The 22023-nt window shown below is 38.5% G+C and overlaps 1 protein-coding gene across 5 annotated transcripts in view; it reads left to right on the forward strand.

Moving 5' to 3' along the window:
* Nucleotides 1–22023, forward strand: part of trip10a (thyroid hormone receptor interactor 10a) — a 36341-nt gene that overhangs the window by 12895 nt on the left and 1423 nt on the right. Inside the window, exons 1-13 of one of the 5 annotated variants that reach the window (XM_048191933.1) lie at nt 9–493; nt 2931–3078; nt 7087–7149; nt 7888–7992; nt 8165–8293; nt 8422–8568; nt 9676–9864; nt 14061–14225; nt 15763–15786; nt 17748–17857; nt 18068–18200; nt 18285–18373; nt 21805–21929. In XM_048191933.1, coding sequence (XP_048047890.1) covers nt 2971–3078; nt 7087–7149; nt 7888–7992; nt 8165–8293; nt 8422–8568; nt 9676–9864; nt 14061–14225; nt 15763–15786; nt 17748–17857; nt 18068–18200; nt 18285–18373; nt 21805–21929 — 1387 coding nt within the window. In that variant the 5' untranslated portion in view covers nt 9–493; nt 2931–2970. Of the gene's footprint in view, nt 1–8; nt 494–2930; nt 3079–7086; nt 7150–7887; nt 7993–8164; nt 8294–8421; nt 8569–9675; nt 9865–14060; nt 14226–15762; nt 15787–17747; nt 17858–18067; nt 18201–18284; nt 18374–21804; nt 21930–22023 lie in introns of those variants that run through there. The other 4 variants (XM_048191898.1, XM_048191907.1, XM_048191914.1 and 1 more) reach the window with 4 other exon arrangements.

The following is a 22023-nucleotide window of genomic DNA, read 5'->3' on the forward strand; positions in this document are numbered from 1 at the left end:
TCAAACCCCATTGTTTCCTCCTTCTTATATAAACCTCATTTGTTTAAAATACATCCGGAGAACAGGCGAATCTCAACATAACACCGACTGTTACGTAACAGTCGGGGACTCCGCCCCCAATATTTGCATATGCTCATGATCCAGGCCAGGCGGAACCGCCCAGCGGAATCATCGGAAGTTCTGCAAGCAGAGTGAAGAAACAAGCCAAGCGAGGATAACAGCGAAAATGGCAGATCATGGAAATAAATGTTATGTTCCAGGCTGTGAAGGGGATGTGAAAACTTTTCATAGTCTTCCTCCAGAAAAAAACTGTCAAAAGGCATGGCTGATGTTTATCTATAACCGGATACCGGAACAATTTAACTCAAAGTTGTTAGTTTGCTCTGCCCATTTCACCACGGACAGCTTTTCTAACCTGGGACAATATCAAGCAGGCTTCGCTCAGCGTTTGACACTGAAGAAAGGGGTAATTCCAACTATATTCCCGCAAGCAGTAAGTAGTGCTTTTATCCACATCTTGGCTGTAGAAACTATTTCTGATTAAATGTAAAGTTTCTTAGTGAGCTAACAACATTAACGACCATGTACCCAGTGTTGTCTAGATCTAATGCAAGATGCTAGTACAGTAACAAATAGCAAAGTTTACGTAACTACTATTAACGGTGAGGTTAAAATTTATTACTGTCTTTGTTATATAAATCTATAACATAACCGTAGATACATATGCCAATTCTCTTTTGTCGGATATAATTATAATTTGACCTATATTTAACCAACAACACATTACACCGAAGCTAACTATGTTAGTTTATTTGCTTACAGATAGCTACAGATACTCGATCCTTCTAGCTAACTTTCTACACCGTTCAAACTGAAACGATAGTCATTTGACAAGACATTTAGTCACTTTTTTTCAAATATTTTTATTTTTGAGAACTTGTATGACTTGTATGCGTACACCTGTGGAAAAAGATATTTATAGACGATGTAAGTTTTTGTTACTAATAGCTAAATCGTAATCACACTACGGCAGCTGAGTAGTAAACATGACACTGCTTTTTTGGAATGTCTTCTATGCTTTACTTTGGTTGGCTAAATAAATCAAATTTAAAATCATATCGGTAATGTCAATATATTAGAAACAAATTTTCGTTTGTTGTTTAGAGTTGTTATTGCAAAGTGAAGAAGCTATCATTGTAAAACCATACAGCGACACATTATTACAATTATTTTTTTTTACAATGCTAAAAACAAAGTTGCAAATACTGACGTTATGAGTTATAGTGTAAAGTTAACGCTATATGCTAGTTCCATTGACGTAACAGTTACGTTTTGCAGGTGCATACTGAAAATAAAGACTAACTTACCACTCAGAAACGTCTATGGCCAATCGCAACAAAATTGGTTGTTCCTCTACATCTGCATCTTCGTCAGAAACAGGCTCAAACATATAAGGTTGAATACCAAAACTCTCCATCGTTCACGCCGTACAGTACAGATTTGTTCGCTATCAGTGTGAGCTACTGGAAGGAGCCGAACAGTGAAACAGCCAATCAGAGCGGAGCACCATATTACTATTCATGAGCCTTCCAAATAAGGCAAAAACAGACCTTTTCTTTCTAGGGGCTATTTGTGGGGTTATAAATGGAGCTGTAAAACCATATCTGGACAATTTTCGGCCATAAAAAAGCCACATACCCTCTATGTAGATATCAGGGAACAATTTAAAATGTTTTTTCAAATCACTCAAGGGCACCTTTAATATTATTCCTTTCAGTGCACCTAATAAATAGTCTTTTTTCAGTTAGTAAAGACAGTTTCAAGTGATATTGCAAAAATGTATAAAGCAAAACATCCTCTTTAGCACCTTTAATGAAGTTAGATTTTTGAATCTCCCCCAAAAATGAAATGAAAGACTTAATTGCCGAATGAATGAACATGAGTTTTAAAATTGCAGTTATCACCATTAACAAGAGCTGCATGATTCTGGATAATTTGAAAATCACATTTGATTCACGTTGATTCAATGACTCGCTTATAAATACTTCACTAGTTTCATTACTGGATGAATCTGCTTTTTTGAACAAATCTCTTGAATGAATGATTCAATGACAAATCCATGACTGTGTCTGAAATTGCCCCCTATACCCTTAAATACAACACTATTTGAGGGACAGCCATTTGTAGTGGTGTCCGAAATCATAGTGGACATTATTGAGTGCACTCATTCAATCCCACAATGCACCGCAATAATGAGTGTACAACTAATAACACTCAACGGCTAGAGAAAACCCATAATGCACTGTGAGAGTCGTGTTGAATTCCCGTGTCTGACCTGAAGATGGCGCAAACTGATCCAATGTGGCTACAGCATAATATCATACAGGTATATTGTAAATTCCTGTTTAATTGATTATTAAATTTTTTAATTATGGTTCATACATGCTAGTTTCCATGGAGTTCCAGTGTTGCCAAGTCCACGGTTTTCCCGCAGATTTGGGCTACTGTAACACTGTTGCTGCGGGTTGTTTTTTGAAGCAACCCCAAATAACGTTGTATTTAGCCCCTCTAGTGCAAAAATATGGATTTTACCACAGGAACACGATTTTTACTGGGGGCACCCGCCTGAAACGCGATTGGGCTAGTTTTGAGTAGCAATTGGGTGGGTTTTGTTGTGAAAACCTGGCAACTCTGGTATAGGGGGCGATTTTGAACAGCACGTTTTTAAACAGATACTTGTCGCCACCTATGTGGATTTGAATGTTCCGGTGCGATTTTATTTAAGGCAAATCGTTGTCATTTGGGAAAATAAGATCGCTTGGGTGTTTGAATCGAGATCTTTTAATGATTAATCGTGCAGCTGTACAAATGACTAAAAAAGGTCACGCAGATCTCTTGCATTATATGTAATTTGTATCACTTTTCTTTAGGTTCTCCAATCACCAGGCCTTTCTGGACATCCTGAATGAGATGAACGACTATGCGGGCCAGAGGGAGCTGATCGCTGAGAACATGATGATCAATATCTGCATCGAGCTCACGAAGTACCTGCAGGAGCTCAAACAGGAGCGCAAGATGGTGAGAGAACGAGCGGCAGACGGAGAAACTGGGCCATCATGCTTAAAATAAAGCATGCTGTGGGACAGAGGGCTGGGAAGGACACATAGAGGGGGATTGTGGGTATGCAGGAGAGGCAGTGGAGAACTTATCAAACTGTGCTTGTCTGAGAAGAAACATTATAGTCTGTTGGGGAGGAAGTCTCTTTCTGATTTGTGCCACACTGTTAGAGGAATGCTTTGGTGATCTTCATAAAGAAAAGTTGATGCTTGCCATATAACCTCAGCTGTCTCCTATTGTTTGTTACTTGGAATTTATGGGACACTGTTTTATTGTTTGTGGTTCCTAAGGCAAAATTCACAGTCACCATTGCTCATACTTGGAGTTAGAGATTTGAACAAATGACTAACCATAAGTATTTAACTCAACCCAACATGTTTCTGATATAGGCCAGAATGACAAGACCTCTGATTTATGAGGAAAATATGCTTTGCTTGAGGGAGGTGTGCTTATTTCCTTTCTAAGCGATCATAATTTTGCCTGGTAGATGATATAATGGGCGAAAAAATCACATAGACGTGTAGAAGGAGGATTCTGAGTTCTATCCAGGATCAGGATATCAGAAGCTTTTGGGTGGGCTCTTTTGACATGGACCATTAGAGCAATCAACTGTATGTGCCCTAGCAACCTCCCAAAACAACCTAGCAACCGCATAATAAGGGTGTGTTCACAATTGGCTGGTATGGTTAGATTAAAAGGAACTCTGGTGTGATTGCCCTGTTAGTGCAGTTCATTTGATTAAGTGTGAACGCTGCCATCTGAACCCTGGTACACACCAAACAAGCAGACTGAAACCCCCGAAAAGATGGATCTGGGTCCGCTTCCAAACATATTCTGATGCGGTTTGACTGAAATATGAATGCAACATGGACCATAGACATCTAAACGAAATGTGAAGTCACCAGATGCGACCCCTAGAAAGGATAGAATAGGAGCTATGTCACAGGAGCTACATTGCCCATTACAGTTTGGTACAGGCGTCAGAAATGCTGCCTCCTCGCAGCAGATCTTCATTTGTGTGCATGCCATCATATGTTCGAACATACAACAAGTGCATTGAGCACACGGCATTGTTTTGAATGTTGGTTTAGTTCTGTTGTAAAATATCTTATTTTTTGTTATTTTTTGTATCTTTAGGTTCAGTCTTAAAAATTACATTTCTAAGTGAACCAGCACTAAATGTAATGTTTTCTTTTTTTTGGTCTGGATCAAAAGAACCAAGAAAATTGAATTACAAGTGTGAACACCCTAAAACACTAAGAAGCACTTTAGTACCAACCGCATAGTAGTGCCCTGGGAACTATTCACAACACCTTCTCAACTTCATAACAATAACCCAAAATCATTAAAAAAAACCTTAGCTACCCATAAGCAACTCTCTGGCAACCACTCTGTAAAGTTTTCAAAAGTTTTTTAAAGCAATGTAACGGAAGTAGCGACAGATCTTTTCTTCTGGATTGTGATGTACCTCACATTGTAAAGGAAATTTAGGGTGGGAACTTTGGCTCTATCTATCGGCTCTTGATTGGATGGAGACAGATTTGAATATAGATCATATATAAAGTACAAATGAAATCAAAATTTACCTTATTTATTTTGTTAGCTCAAATTGCTAGTTTTGTGGTGAACAATTCATCCGTGCAAGTCAATCCACACAAAAAATAGTTTGGCTTCGTAATATTTAATCAAAATCTGAAAATGCTCCTCCCCTCTGCAACGGTGCCCCTTCTCTAATGACATCAGTTTGACGGCTTGGGTTGAAATCACGTAAACCACTCTCCTGCAACCGTTAGTCTGCTATGAGCGAGAGACGGAGAGGAGGAGCGCTAAAGTAAAACTTTGCTCTCTATTCAATATTCTGTTTCACTTGGAAATACGTCACAACACTAGAGAAAAGTCGTTTGCAACTACCAGTTCATGCAGACGTTAAAGTCAATAGTAATAAAGGGGTGGGGTTTGAGTAGTTACTTGTTGCCACCTAGTGGTGTAACGATGTAATTGATGTAACCGTTGAAGAGCCAAGTTACTTTTTTAAAAGTTGGTTTGCTCTATTTTGTTCGCTACCGTAGACATCAGTGTTTATATCCGAACTATAAACTTTTATCCCAGTACTTCTGTGATTAATAATAATATTTGTAACACAGAAATAATGATACTGTGTTGTTAAAAGATTGTTTGTGAAGCTGTTTCATACCTAAACATGACAGCAGCTCTCTCTGGGCCATCAGCTGCGTCAACGCAGATCTGAATGTTCCGGTGTGATTTTGTTTAATAGACACAGGTGAATCGCAGTCATTAGGAATAAGATCGCTTGGGTGTACCTCACAGTGAAAAGGATTATCAAAAATAAAATAGGGTTCTATCCATTGGCTCTTGATTGGATTTGATTGATTTGAATCGATACTAATAAAGGGGTGGGATTTAAGCACATTAAAAGTGCTCTAAGCGATGTCACACGTTTTTAGGCCAAAACATTTTTTTGTCACATACAGCAAACATCTCCTCACTATCCGCTAGCTGCCTGTCCCCTGAACACACTGTAAAAAAACGCGGTCTCTGTAGTCGCCACAAGCTCCAAAAACGGACACAAAAACAAACTGGTGCAGCCTGGACCACGAAACATAATAAACATCCTCCAGCCAATAACCGACAAGAATGATTTTAACCCTTAAATGCATGACTGTTTCGCCAATCATTCTTACATATTCGGGTCTTTATCGACCCGGATCAATATCTAACATGGAAGAATCTCTACCTGTCGCGATAATATAAAACTCCTCTGATATTAGAGTAACAATTACAGAAGAATAAAATAAAGCATATTTTGTTACCTTTTGGAGCTTGAAAGGGCTCAGTTTGAGCAAATGTTTTATGCCATCATCACTGTCCTCGTCAGAGCTCATTTCCCAGTAAATTCAGCAAATAATGGGCTAGTTTTATGTTTGAGGTCACGAATATGAGCCCATTCGCGATCTCAAACGTATTCTCAAAACTATATAATTTTCAACATCTTCAAAATCAATATTTCGATCGCTAACAGCTTCACCAGATCCATCCAGTGACAGTTACAGTCATATTTGATTGCGTTCAGTATTTGCTCTGCAGTAAATCGCTGAGCCATTTCATGTTTGTTTTATTATTTCGTTTTCTGTCTGAATGAGTCGTAACTTCAGCATTGTGTATCAGACATTGCCACCTTGTGGAATAAAAGTGAATTGCACTTATTCCATCATCTAAGATTCCATCATCTAAGATTCAATTATTGTTGTGCAGAAAAAAAATATATACGTACACTCATACACACCTCGGGTCGTTCGCGACCCTATACAATTTTTACACAAAATGAATGCAAAAATAGGCATTCTTTTAAAATTTTATGATTTTTTTCTTGTTATATTCTTTATAATGAATTGATTGAGGAATACCAAGAAGGTTGATGTCTAACTTTAAAAAATGAACGAGGAGGAGGGTAGTGAATGATGTCCCGGGTCACTAAAGACCCGAGGTAGGCATTTAAGGGTTAAATGCGCGTTCATGACTGTTTCAGGAAGTACGGAGGGGAGGAGGAGGAGGAGGAGGAGGAGGAGGAGGATGGAGGGTCTAGCTAGCCTCTGTTTTGTTTGACAACACTTCGAACGTCAACAGGAAGTTACTCCACCCAGGATCGCTTAGAGCACCTTTAAATTATTTAAATGAATGCATGTTATAGACCTAATTGTGAATGATTCATTTAGAGAATTCATTTATTTCATGCAGACTTTAAACTTATGAATCATGGTTTTCAGTTTTGAAAGCAAGCACTCATATTTTTCTTCAGAAAATATAAAAATCTAAATGGGTTGTCTTTTTTTTCTTATTTTGATGTTATATCAGAAAGCCCAAAGCACAATGACCATTTTTCCAATCTCTCTTTCTCTTTCTCTCTCTCTCTCTCTCTCTCTCTCTCTCTCTCTCTCTCTCAATGTACAGCATCTGTCAGATGCCAAGAAAGCACAACAGTCTCTGGAGGGCACCTACAAGCAGCTCGACAATGTAAGTTTGTCTCTGTGACAGGCTGTGATGGAGACCCTGTTGTGGGTGGTGTGTCATACATTTTGACTTTGAGCATATCATTGAGCAGCCAGATCAGACTGCTCTTACACCCTGTCAGAGGCTTGTGTTATGTCTCTTTGTGGCATCAGCTGCTCTTTTGTAGGGGGACTGAAAGTGATTGTTTACTGATTGTTTCTGTGGCCATTGTGTTTGGTCAGGTGAGGGTCAGGAGTGTAAACAGAGTCTTATTACACCTGAAAAACTGTGTATTTGTGTTGTCACCATCATGTTGTTCCAAACCCGTATGACTTTCTTTCTTCTTTGGAAAATAAAAGATGTTAGACAGAATATTAATACTGATATTATCCATGAAATAAAAGTGAGTGGTTTGTGATTTGAAAGTGATTTTGCCTGAATGAAGTCTTGTTTTTTAAACCACTGCTTCAATTAAAAGTGCACTCAAGCCCCTTCAGGGACTTTTAAATATATGCTGCATGAATACGCATAACAGGTTTGAATTCAGTCATGTGAAATGCCTTGTTTTATTTGTGTGTAATAGCTGGTAGTAATATGTCAGAGGAACAAAGAAACTGATATAGGTTTGGAACAACACAAAAGTAAATGAATCTTAACTTGGGTAAATTATCCCTTTTTAATGGCTACAAATAAGAGCATTGTGTATTAAGTAACCAACACAGGGATAGCTTTGATTCATGTTTTTTTATTTGTTTTTGGTAGAGTAAAAAACGATTTGAAAGGGAATGGAGAGAGGCAGAAAAGGCTGCTCAATATGCAGAGAAAACGGATCAGGACCTCAATGCCACCAAAGCCGATGTAGAGAAGGTATTTGTGCTTCCCCAAAAGGTTTCACAGGTGTTGCCACACCCTTGTATGCACATCTTCCCATCCTGCCATCTCATTTCCATCATATCCAAATGCATTATTGTTGTTTCCTTGTTCCTCTTTATGTACAGGTGTCTGATTTCACTATCTTTATCTCTGCATGTAACCATAGGCCAAACAGCAGGCACATATGCGAACACACATAGCAGAGGAGTGTAAAAACGACTATGCTGCACAACTTCAGAAGTACAACAAAGAACAGAATCAGTTCTACTTCACGGACATGCCCCTTATTTTCAATGTAAGAAGCAAATGCCTCAGTCCTAACATGCCGAGACGCATCTGTTCCTTTCAGCTTACTGTGGGAATGATCCCAAGCAGTCTCACAGAGTGCATACTGATATCTGTATGCATGATTGTTCACTGCAGAAGCTGCAAGAGATGGATGAACGGCGTATCAAAAAGATGGCGCAGGGCTACATTCTGTTTGCAGACACGGAGCGTCAGGTCATGCCCATCATTGGGAAGTGTCTGGAGGGCATTAACAGAGCTGGCACAAATGTCAACGAGAGGAACGTGAGTCTTTAGTTGTGTTTTTATGAAAAGCAGTTTCATTTCCTGCTCTTATTAAACCAGGGGTGTCCAGTCCTGCTCTGGGAGGGCCACAATCCCGCAGAGTTTAGCTCCGGTCCTAATTAAACATACCTGAACCAGCAAATCAAAGCCTTCAGGATTACTAGTGTTATTGGGCAGGTTGGAGCTAAACTCAGTAGGACATTAGCCCTTTGGTAGAAGGATTGAACACCCCTGCATTAAAGGGTAATTTCACCCAAAAATTAAAATTACCCCATGATTTACTCATCCTAGGTGTATATGACTATATTCTTTCAATTGAACACAATCGGAGATATATTTAAAAATATCCTTTCTCCTCCAAGCTTTATAATGGTTGTGAAGGGGGGGCCAAAAAAATGCATCCATCCATAATAAAAGTAATCCATACGGCTCCAGGGGGTTAATAAAGGCCTTCTGAAGTGAAGCGATGGGTATTTGTAAGAAAAATATCTATATTTAAAACTTTTTAACTATAATCACTGGCTTCCGGCAGTTTATTTGGCTGTATCGATTTGTGGCGGAAAAGTGATCTCCGACGCATGATGTAATGACGAGCATGGATGAACAGAGGATAGAGCAAAACAAAACACCGGTCACGAATTAGAAGTCTTAAATGAGAATTTTTAAAGAGAAATGTCGGTTTTGATATAAGAAAAGAGGAGCTTGAGTTTGTTGCCCAGACACCTGTTTGTTTGTACAAATTTAGTTTAAAATATGGATATTTTTCTTACGAAAATGCATTGCTTTGCTTCAAAAGGCCTTTATTAACCCCCTGGAGCCATATGGATTATTTTTTATAATCGACGGATTAATTTTTTTTAAGCTTCAAAATCTGGCCCCCCCCTTCACTACCATTATAAAGCTTGGAAGAGCCAGAATAGTATTTAATATGTGTTCGTCTAAAAGAAGATAGTCATATACACCTAGGATTGCTTGAGGGTGAGTAAATCATGGGATAATTTAAATGTTTGGGTGAACTAACCCTTTAAGTCAAACACTTTGAGAGAGCAGTCAACCCTCTGCAAGCCGACACATAGAGTAGCTAACACTTCTCTCTGTGTTATTCAGGACTCTGTGGTTCTTATAGAGCAACATAAGTCAGGCTTCGAGAGACCAGGAGATCTGGAGTTTGAGGACTACAGTCAGGGCATCAACCGGGCCTCCTCGGACAGCAGCCTAGGCACTCCTAAAGGTCCCCTAGAGCTGTTGGGCAAGAACAAGAATAAAACCTTCCGGTTGTTTAATAAGAAGAGCAAGGTAGGGCTCACTTCTCCATGAAGCGAGAGTTCCTTCTGATGAAATTCCAGTGTTCTTTGTGGAGATGGAAAGTTCCCTGCTGGAAAAAACCTAGTGATACCAGCCAAAGCTTAGTTAACCATGTCAACCAGATGCCACCAGTTTGTTAGTACTTGTCTAACAGCTCTAACCAGGTGGACTTTGATCCCAACTGCTGATAGTCCACCTGATCAACCATCTAAATCAGGGGTGTCCAATCCTGCTTCTGGAGGGCCATAATCCTGCAGAGTAGGGGTGGGCGATATACCGGTAGACACGATTATCCGGTGGAGATTTGGCTCTATAGTGAGCTTGACAGTTTATTTTATTTTTATTTTTTTTACTTATGTTAGTTAGGCTAGTATTAGTTTTTTTTATATTGAAATTGGCAATGAGATTTATGAAATTTCATTGGCATCAAAACATTTTATATAAAAACTTTATTTATAGCAAATTAACTATATCATGATATATATATTGTTATCATGAAATGACATTACTTATATTGTGATATAAAATTTTGGTCATATCGCCCACTGCTACCGCTGAGTTTAGCTCCAACTTATCTGCCTGGAAGTTTCTAGTGTTACTGAAGAGCTTGATTTGCTGGTTCAGATGTGTTTAATTTAGGTTGGAGCTAAACCCTGCCGGAAGGTGGCCCTCCAGGAGCCGGATTGGACACCTCTGAACTAAATGAAGCTTGACCAAATTTGACCAGCTTTGAACCCAGCCACCAGAATCTGTTTCCAGCAGGCTTCTACAGTACCTGTTCCTGAAAAGGTGTCCAATCCTACTCCTGTTGGACCACTGGCATAAGTTTAGCTCCACACTTGCCTGGAAAATTGTAGTTGTCCTGAAGACCTTGAATACATGGTTCAAGATTAATTAAGGTTGGAGTTAAGGTGGTCTTCTAGGAGTAGAATTAGACACTCCTGCCCTACAAGATCGGATAGATGAGAGTCACAGTCTGAATAGTAACCAAGGATTGGCTTGAGATGATTTGTGGGTAGGACATTGTTTCAGGTCTTTGGGAGGTCCGACTAGAAAAGTTATTAGCCAAAGCTGTGGTCTCTTGCACTCTTCGTCTCCCTGCCACAGCTGGAAGATGCATGATGTTTAAATCAACCTTCACCATTTCTTACCCCAATCCTCAATCTCTCTGACGCACACAACACAGATCATTACGGTTTTCCAGAACACACCCTTTGCATGGCTTTCTGGCTGTAAGTGGGGATTGAAAAGCCCCCAGCTCTGTTGTTTAGCTCAGCGTGTGACCTAGTGCTCATTCTGCTGCGTCTGTGCTTTTCTTTGGGACACTGCTTCCTTTGCCATGGGCCTTAACACACACACACTACTGCTATTATTTGCTGTATAATATATCCTTCAGTCCGATCACAATGACACCTTTGTACACTGTGTGCCATCAGGAAAGATGCTCGGTTGCATCTGGTTAAGTTGTTAAAGCGAAAAATCCTCTTAAAATGAGGGATGGAGGCGAAGCATTAAAACATTCCCTTCTCTTCAGTCATGGGATGATTCAGAGCTCTGCAATGGATCTCTCTTTGTCCCTGTGGCCTATATAGGTCTGAAGTGTTTTCTAGGAACACTTCACCTTCATATTAATAATATCATTTCCTGTTCCTCCAATAATCTCACTTCCTGCTTGTTCAATGCTTGGCCTTCTTCACATGACCCTCAGCGCTTCCTCTGCCAGCCTGCCTGAGCTTGCCAGCTTAACTGTCCACCCTTCTCTTGTTTAATTTCTGGTTCCAAATCATTGTGCAGATCCATTCTCTTCTTTGCGAGTTAGCAAATATCATGGAGTTTTTGTCGTGTTTTACGAAAGTTGCACCTCAAATCTTCTTCTCTTTTCCTTTACCCTTAGTAGTTTAGCTCAAACATCTTTCTTTGTTCCTTCACTTTTTGCTCGTCGTGCATGTTTGCTTTCCGGCTGAGACAGTCACAAAAAAATGTTGAGAAGCTAAAACCAATTTAAGGGGAAATACTTATTTTTAGCACCAAGCTGTCATTCGCTTAGCCATATAACTTGTAGAGGATTGTTTGATGCAATTTTAGGTTTTAAAACTTCAAATAAATTCTTGTATCAGGGTGAAACTTATTTGCTCTCTTCCACTTAGTGAACTGCCTACCTAGAAAACCTAGAAAAGGATCATAGGCCCTCCCAATGTAAAAATTATTTCAAACTGTAGAGATCAAAATTATGGCTTAATATAAGATACTATATCCCAGATTGCAATATTTAAAAGTAGTTCCATCTAATTAATGCATGATTTTATCCAATATGTGTGTATTGTTTTTTTTTGTGCTAGGATAACAATTTGTTAGCTTGGCAACAAGCTGTCAGACTCTTTTTAAATCAGCCCACTCAATTATTTGAGTTTCTTGTGTTCTTCAGATACATACACTTATTAGAGTAACATATAGCTTAGCTAATGTCAGCTTCTTTTGGAATCAACTCTGAACTGTAGATTTAACTGCAAGGTTGTTTTTGTAGGCAGTTCACTTTGTTCTGGAACAGAGCTACTGTGCACTGCATATTCACTGAATTATCAGGGCTCCTTTCATGTTTAGGCTGTTTTGTTGCTATGTAATCCAACAGAATCCCTCTGAATGTTGATTGGGCAAAAAGTGGCTCCACTTATTATAGACATAATGAGGCGAAAAAAGTAATGGTTTTGTAGATTATTTACATTGACTATTCTTATGCTGCCGACAGTAAAAATTCTCCTGCAGAGCTTATGCATTTGGATATTTTGAATTCAATGTGATGTGCATTCAAGTGATTTTGGTTGGAATGAAATGGACATTTTTGGCGTTTATTTTTTTTTTTATGACAAAGACCAGAACCTTTTTAGCAAATGAAAAAACAAAGAGCAGTGGATTCTCTGTAGGCATGTAATTTATGCCTTATTTTATGCCTGTTTTCATACTGCCACTTTAAAGGATTAGTTCACTTCAGAATTAAAATGTCCAATTATATACTTTTTAACCACAAATGCTCGTCTTGCACTAGCACTGTGATGCGGCACGCAATTGGTAATCACGTTGGAAAGGTCACGCGTGACGTAGGAGGAAGTACCGCGGTAGGGTGAAAAACAAATTTTCTCCTTAAACTTCAAAATCGTCTGAAATAATTGTTTTCCTTTTTTTTTTTTTTTTTTTTTTTTTTTTTTTTTTTTTGTAAAGGCTGTTTGACTTAGTCTTTGCACGTTCGCTTTGTAAATGTATGATTGGTAGTTCCGCCTACGTCACACGTGACCTTTCCAACACGATTACGTAATGCGTGGTGCAGTGCAAGAGAGCATTTGTGGTTAAAAAGCATATCTTTTTTTTTTTTTTTTTTTTTTTTTTTCAAGAAAATGACCAATTGTTTCGCTAGATAAGACCCTTATTCCTTGTCTGGGATCGTGTTGAGCCCTTTGAATCTGCATTGAAACTGCAGTTTGGACCTTCAACCTGTTGAACCCTGTTGAAGTCCACTATATGGAGAAAAATCTTTGGATGTTTTCCTCAAAAACCTTAATTTCTATTTGACTGAAGAAAGAAAGACATGAACGTCTTGGATGACATGGGGGTGAGTAAATTATCAGGAAATTTTTATTCTAAAGTGAACTAATCCAAAACAATTTGGGCTAGTAATTATGTTTGGGTAATGATGTCACACAATCCTGTCACCTCAATTTTTTGGAAAGCTGTTTTTCATCAACATTAAACAAACAAAAGTTTGTTGTATAGATCATGGTACTGTAATTTACATGACCTCAACTTGTGGTGCCATTCATGTATGTTCATCTCGTCTTCACAATCATTCCGACATCTCTTGAAGGCCACATTATCCATTGAACATGGCCAAGACTTGATTGATTTCTGATGGAGCCATTGTTTGCTTCTTCATCTGGCTGATTGCTTTGCTGGGGCTTGTGGATTTGGGGCTGTTGTGGGTTTGGGTTTTCTTTGTCTTGCTTCTCTTGGCTCTTGCTGAGGTTGGTCCAGTGTTGTCCTCGTTGCTGTTTTGATGTTGCTTTGAGGTGTTTGATGGTGTCTCTTTATTTTCCCTTGTCATATGTGTTTTTTGTTTGTTTTTACCCTTTCCACTGTCCCTCTCCTGCCGTCCTGTCCCTGTGTTCCTCTGGGTTTGTGCCTGGTGTCTGTCCCAGCTTCCCTCGTCCTCGCTCAGTCCTTTCTCCACACCCCCCACCCCCTCGCCCGCTAACGGACCCCCCTCCCCCAAGTTTGGCCGGGACCCTCTGTCGTACTGTTTGAAGGAAATCAATAAGACAGTCAAACCCCGAATCTCTTCCTTCCGGACCCTCAAGAGAACGGTGAGTGTGACAGGTCAGGGATCAAGCAACTTTACTACACCGTCTCTTTAAGGTGTTCAGCAGCACTAGATTGATCTGGGTCTGAGTCGTGGTCACGTGCACATGAATGGTCACAATGATGTAGAAATCACAGATCTTTCACCACTCATCTTCAATCACAACATCTCCAGCTCTTCACCTATTCCTGCCACACTCTTTAATACACTTATAACACCTACTGAGATGTAGCTAAGGCTGACGTCACAACTAGCCAACCTGACAGAACTGAAAACGGTAGTAGATGACTCCTACAAGATGCTTTGGCTGAAATCTCAACCTCTTGAGTCTTTCACGCTCTGCGATTTAAGAATGGAAGTTTGGTGGCAAATTAGACGACTGCCATTCTTTCTCATTCCCACACATTACAACATCCCATATTGGCAACAAATCAACATGAAGCTTGCTGAAATAAGAAGAGGAGCAAAGCGTGAATGTAACAAGTTGTTAGACTGAATTAGAATGCAGTTCACGTAGTAACTTTGTCCTCTGAGTGAGTGTGGTGTGTGTTTGCTCCTCTGGCGCTTGTGGTATGTTCATGTTGCAGCAATATGTGTCAACTAATGTGAAAACATGACTAATTTCAATAAAAGTATACTGTTCTGCCTTTTCTTTCTTATTTGGTTAGTCATGTAAGTTTAGGGCAAATGCCAAAAGTACATGTTTACACAATCACCGTTGACAGCAGTCAGCAATTTTATGCTGTTTGGATGATTACGCCTGAAGCTTAAAGGGTTAGTTCACCCAAAAATGAAAATTTCTGTCATTAATGACTCACCCTCATGTCGTTCCACACCCGTAAGGCCTTTGTTCATCTTTAGAACACAAATGGATATAAATAAGAGATTTCTGATGAAATCCGAGAGGTATATGACTCGCCCATAGATGGCAATTTAACCACCACTTTCAAGGTATAGAAAGGTACTAAACACATCCTTATAACAGTTGATGTGACTGCAGTGGTTCAACCTTTATTTTATGAAGAGACTAGAATACAAAACAAAACAAAAATAACGACTTTATTCAAAATATGAAATATTTTACTAAATATATTTCATGTAACTGTTACATAAATGTAACATTACATCAATATCTTCTCTTCCCTTCAATATCTTCTCTTCCCTGTCAGTCTCCTATGCTGTTTACTTTCAGTGCTTCCAGGTTATACATCAGAACGCTGATTCATTATTGGCAGAGGCTGTTCACGTGAGCAGCACGACACATTTGTGTGATGCTGACGCAGGAGCCGGCCAATAATGAGTCGCCGTTCTGACGTAGAACCTGGAAGCGCTGAAAGTAAACAGCTGATAGTTGCTGATATTTACTTGCGCGCAGGCGCAGAACGCACATGCTAGTTGACAGTTGTCTTCAGTTCTTTTCATGTGTTCAAGCGCAGCTTTTTGACTTGGTGTGTTACTTGCTTAGGAATCATAAAGGAAAAAAATCGACTAGTGTGATTCCAGCTTATAAAGCACTGTCTGTTTATTTCTCTCTTTCTCAGTTTACTCCAGAGAGGCTTAAAATGGTATGGGCTGTACTTGCCGCATACACGTATATTTCACTTTCTCTGTTTTTATTGGATCATTTTCTGCTTCTGAGGATTTTCACATATGACCACCTCTACATCTTCTCAGAAATTACAGATTTTCTATCATTCACTATTGTAGAGGTGGCCATTCTCAGAGAAAGGCACAGCAGCCTCTGGGTTAATTTACAGTACACTATCTATCATGGCTCTTAAACGGTGACAAGCCATTCCAGGGTGAGACATTGCAACACAGGCATATTAACACAAAATCTATGCATTGATGCTTAAGCCAGGCTGTTATGGTGTACTGTTTTGGGCAAGTTGTATTGATAAATCTGTGCACATGGTTTAAATGCATTGAGGGTTGCTCAAAGGAATATTCCTGGTTAAATGCAGTTTTAACTATTGACATCATGTGTCCCTTGGGTTTGTAAAAACAATGGAAAACAACAAGACACTTTTAAGTGGAGGTCTGTGAGGCAAGTCTACAGCAATGTGAATAAATGCTAAAAACTGTCACACTTGTTGATAGTATAGCCATTACATTTTAACATTCAACAAGCATTAGGCTAGTGCTGCTACCAAACCCATCTGCTCTAAGTAACATCCAACTTTAAAATCTAAGTCTAGCGCAGACGCTCGACACTTGTGCACAAGAAAGTGTCCAACACTTGTCCATTGTCTGCGCTATTTGAGTAACTTCTATCTACTGAAGTTATGTCTTAAACTTTCTAGTGCATATGTGTCGAGCATCAAAGGAAGTATACTTTAAAAAAAACATTTTTAAGACACCAGTGCCTTCGGCTGTCCACATATGCCAAGAGCTCACATTAAAACTAAAGTGTACTTTCTGCTTTACTTGAACTTTTTCTATGCAAGGGTACATAACCATTGTAACACACTGTTTACATGGAGCAAATGCCGCCCACAGTAATTACATTAGTAACGCATGTTAACCAGAACATTAACATTGGACCTAAAAAAGTAGTTCCACTTTGAAAGGATTATTTTGTCTTTTTTTTTTTTTTTGATCAAATATGAAATATTTTACTAAATATGTAACCATTACATAAATGTAACGTAACATTAGTAACACATAATAACCAGAATTTCTTAGACCTACAAAAGTAGTCCAACATTGAAAGGATTATTTTTAAATTTTTATAGATCAAATATGAAATATTTGACTAAATATATTTCAAGTAACTGTTACATAAATGTAACATTAGTAACACATAATAACCTGAACTTTTTAGACCTAGAAAAGCAGTCCAACATTGAAAGGATTATTTTTAAATTTTTATAGATCAAATATAAAATATTTGACTGAATATATTTCAAGTAACTGTTACTTAAATGTAACATTAGTAACACATAATAACCAGAACTTTTTAGACCTAGAAAAGCAGTCCAATTTTGAAAGGATTATTTTTAAATATTTATATTTTTATATTTATATTTATTATTTTTATTTTTAAATTGATAGATCAAATATGAAATATTTGACTAAATATATTTCAAGTAACTGTTACATAAATGTAACCGCTTCACAACTCTGCCTTTAAACCCCTCTGGTCACTATTCCTTATAGACATCCATAAAAAAATCACTGGTAATCGACAGCATGTCACAGATTCTGATCAAAAAGCTGGTTTTATTTAACCCAGAACATTCCTTTGAGTAAAACTGCATTTCTCCTTGACTGACTTGTCATAAATGAAAAATGTGTTGCCAAATGTTGTTAAAACATACAGCCTGTAGTGGAACAACTGTAACAGACGGTATGATTACCCTGTTGATGAATTGCTACATTTACAGCTTTTGCTACTGCAAACCTGAACTCTTACTGTTGGGTCTCTGGTGCACGTCTTTCATTGCTTATCTTGTGGTGTTGGAGGGTTGCTGTGTGTTGGTGTGAATCTCTGTGAGTGACACTATCTCCCCTTCCATCTCCTCAGCCTGTGGACACAGAGGGCTTCACCCATCTTCCTCCTGAGCAGCGCAGGAAACGCTTGCAACAGAAGATCGATGACATCAGCAAGGAGCTGCAGAAGGAAATGGATCAGAGGTGAGTTGCCCGGCATGCTGCCTCTCCGACAACCATCTCTATGGCAACTGGCCACAGCTGAATCCTCAGGGTTACCGGGGTCTGGGCTTTGTTTACTAAGCTCTTCAGGTCTCTGAGGAATCAGTGGTGTTGAGTGTTTGTTCTTTGTCTTTTGTCTGTTACGATCAATCTCTCTCTATCTTAAATAAATATATTTATTTCTCTCTATAGTGAGGCTCTGGGTAAGATGAAAGATGTTTATGAAAAAAACCCTCAGATGGGAGATCCTGCAAGTTTGGCACCTCAGATCACTCAGACGGCACAAAACATGGAAAAACTGCGAGGAGATCTCAACAAATATGAGGTTTCAGTTGAACTCTCTCTCTGTAAATCTTTTATCCGCTTCATAAAGACTTTCTCAGCACACTCATGTCTTGGTTTGTTGTAGTCCTGGCTTGCAGAAGCAGGAGGCCGGGGAGACTCGATACGATATTCGACTCATTCTCTGAACAATAATGGTGCTCACAACCCCAGCAGGTCAGTTTTATTTCAACAAAGAGTTTACACGATTTTCTGATTATGGTGTGTATTCAGATTAAGCCTTTAAAGAGGTTTCTTTCTTTTGCATCAAAGATATTGGAATATTACACTGGCCAGTCAAAATTCTTCTGAAATAATAAATGTAGTCAAACTTTACTAATTCTGGGTCACTGAGAATGAAAATGATGCTTAAAAAAAGTGTTGGCTCTAGTTTTCAAGAAATGCTGTTAAGTATATACAACCGAAGGATATGTGAGTAATAAATGGAAGTGATCTCAATTTAAACCAGAAATGACTAAAACACATCTTTGACTGGATCTATGAATAATTCTATGACTGTGTTTGGACAGTAATTGCTTTTTAGGCAAAACAGTGAATGATGCAATCTGAAGCTATGATTTCTGAAATGAATTGCATCATGTTGGCTGTGTCTGAAATCACCCCCATTCACTATTCCCTACATTAGTCCACTAATATAGTCCACTATGAGGAGTGATTGAAAACGAGTGAGTGAATTCGGATAGTTTATAGTTGCATAGTATGTGCTTGCTGTTTAATAATCATTTGAAACTTAGCAAAATGGCCTCTCCAGTAGAAATGAAAAGATTTATCTTTAACTCTGTCATGGAAACTATATATATACCTTAATTAAACAATTTCATAATCAAATTAAAAGCAAATTTATACCTGTGTGATATTACGCTGTATCCACATTGGACCAGCAGTTTAAAAAATGGATGGATGGATGATTCAGCTGCAGTCTCCATCTTCTGGTCAGACGTGGGAATTTATTCGGTGCATGACTTTCACAGTGCATTATGGGTATTCTCCAGCCATTGAATGTACATCGGTTGTACGCTTGTTATTGCGGTGCATTGTGGGATTGAATGATTGCACTCAATAACATCCACTATGGTTTTGGACACCACTACAAATGGCTGTCCCCTCAGATAGTGTCCTATTTAAGGGTATAGTGGGTGATTTTGGGCACAGCCTAGAAGTCCTGGATGATGCAATTATAACAAAGCTTACATCACTCTGTCCTATATCAGTTGTAGATATCATACAGCAGGGGTGCAAAACTCAGTTCCTGGAGTCCTGCAGAGTTTAGTTATCCAATCCTGCTCCAACACTCATACTTGTAGTTTTCTTATAAGCCTGAAGGACTTGATGAGCTGGATCAGGAGTGTTTAATTAGGGTTGAAGCTAAACTCTGCAGGGCTGTGGCCTTCCAGGAACTGAGTCTTGCACCCCTGCTGTATGATTTCTAGAACTGATATAAGGCAATTTGTTCAGCAGAGTGATGTATGCTTTGTTATAATTGCATCATCCGTGACTATGTTTGATTTTGCAAAGGGACATATTTCTGTTTAGCCAAAGTGAGCAGAGATGTCTCATATATGTGTGAGCAGTGCAGATAACTTTAAATGGAGCAGATGGAGCCTATCAATGCTTGCAGACTATTGCTGGCCAGGGACAAGAGATGCTCCATTTAATAAATTCAAGAGACAAGCCAAGAAGCACAGAGTAGGACTTTTACATAAGTTTTTGCCATTTGTTTCATAAAAAAAATTAATTTATATAACCCTTCTGCTGATTTTTAAAGTGTTACATAAACTGGACAGGTGACAGGTACTATCTACACAATATACAGTACATAGATGTATAATGTAAAAACTTAAATGGATAGTTTACCCAAAAATGAAATTGATCCCATAATTTACACACCCTCAAGCCATCCTAGGTGTATATGACTATCTTTCTTCAGTCAAACAGAATCAGAGTTATATTAAAAAATATCCTGGCTCTTCCAAGCTTTATAAAGGAAGTGAATAGTAACTGAGATTTTGAAGTCCAAAAAAGCCCATCCACCCAATCCATCCAATCCATCCATCCATCCATCCAATCCATCCAATCCATCCATCCATCCATCCATCCATCCAATCCATCCAATCCATCCATCCATCCATCCATCCATCCATTTATCCATCCATCCATCCATCCATCCGGCTCCAGGAGGTTAATAAAGGCCTTCTGAAGCGAAGTGATGCATTTTTGTAAGTAAAATATCCATATTTATAACTTTATAAACTAGAATCCTGGGCTTCTGGAAGCAAGTAGATTCTGGCGGAAGAGTGAATTATGGATATTTTTCTTACAAAAATACATTGCTTCACTTCAGAAGGCCTTTATTAGAGGCCACTGGAGCCGTATGGATTACTTTTATAATGGATGCGTTTTTTTGGGCTTCAAAATCTAGGTTACTATTCACTCCCATTATAAAGCTTGGAAGAGCCAGGATATTATTTAATATAACTCAGATTGTGTTTGTCTGAAAGAAGAAAGTCATATACACCTAGGATGGCTTGAAGTTGAGTAAATTAAGGGATAATTTAAATTTTTGGGTGAACTAACCCTTTAAATATCTTGGAAACAGTGGGCAATCAGTTGTATTAATTGTCATATTTGAATTCAGCATATTAAAATACAAAAGAAATAGCACATTTTATCTCTGAAGCAGACGACGGCTTAAAAAATTGTAGACCAGTGTAATCAGCATGTTTCCAATAAACAAAGAATTGCATGTTGTTTTCCTTCTACTCTCTTGTGTAAATACCATTGCATTATATTCATTATTAGGAATTCTACAAAGTAATTTAATCAACTCATTATCATTTGTGTCCTTGACAACGGCACACAAGAGTGCAATGAATGTAGGTCATGAGACTCTGATTTGTTAATTAAAAAACTAAAAAAAAAAAAAACTCAAGAAAAGTTCCCTATATAAAAAAGATATTACACAATTGGACCAGACAAACTTTAGATGCTTTAGAAAGTCAATATATAGTATAGTGGACCTTGTATCCAGTCTGCAATCATTTTTAAATGTTGATATTATTATGGAATTTTATGCACCGATCAGGGGAATTGTTTTTTGTTATTTCAGTAAAAAAAAAAAAAAAAAGAATTAAATTTTGTAATTTAGCAGACGCTTTTCTCTAAAGCGACTTACAAATGAGAGTAGTAGAAGCAATAAAAGCAACAGGAGTGCTACAGTATGCAAGTGCCCTGTCAACTCCCAGTTTCACCAGCAAAGTGCTTGTAGAAAGTAGACTTTGAGGAAGAGGAAGTCCAAAGTGTTAGTAAAAATTTTTTTTTTCTGGGAAAGTTATAGTATGTTTTGATTGTACATCAAAATGATTAAGGAACATTTTATTCCTTAATTTTCCTCTTAAATGTTTGTAAAAAGTCATGATTTCTGTAGCTCGACTTCTCTCGTTTTACTCAAATTACTTCGATATAAATAAACAGAATTCAAATTAATACAGGAATATTCCAGCTGTCTTATTCAGATTTTTAGAAACCTTAAAATTGGTTTAATCTGGTCATGGTGATTGGATTACGTTTACATAATGTGCTCTTTTTAGTCCCGGAGCTCTCTCAGATGACACGGACCCCTCCCAAGCTGTCTACACGGAGTTTGACGACGACTTTGAGGAAGAGGAAGTCGCCACACCGATTGGTCAATGCACAGCACTCTATAATTTCCCAGGTATGACTAAACGGCTTCGCACAAGCGCTGGCGAATATCATAACCACCTCTTTTCCTCTGACACTCGCCTCCACGATCATCCATCTGTCCACAG

This window comes from Megalobrama amblycephala, linkage group LG1, assembly GCF_018812025.1.
Source record: "Megalobrama amblycephala isolate DHTTF-2021 linkage group LG1, ASM1881202v1, whole genome shotgun sequence".
Classification (NCBI taxonomy): domain Eukaryota; kingdom Metazoa; phylum Chordata; class Actinopteri; order Cypriniformes; family Xenocyprididae; genus Megalobrama; species Megalobrama amblycephala.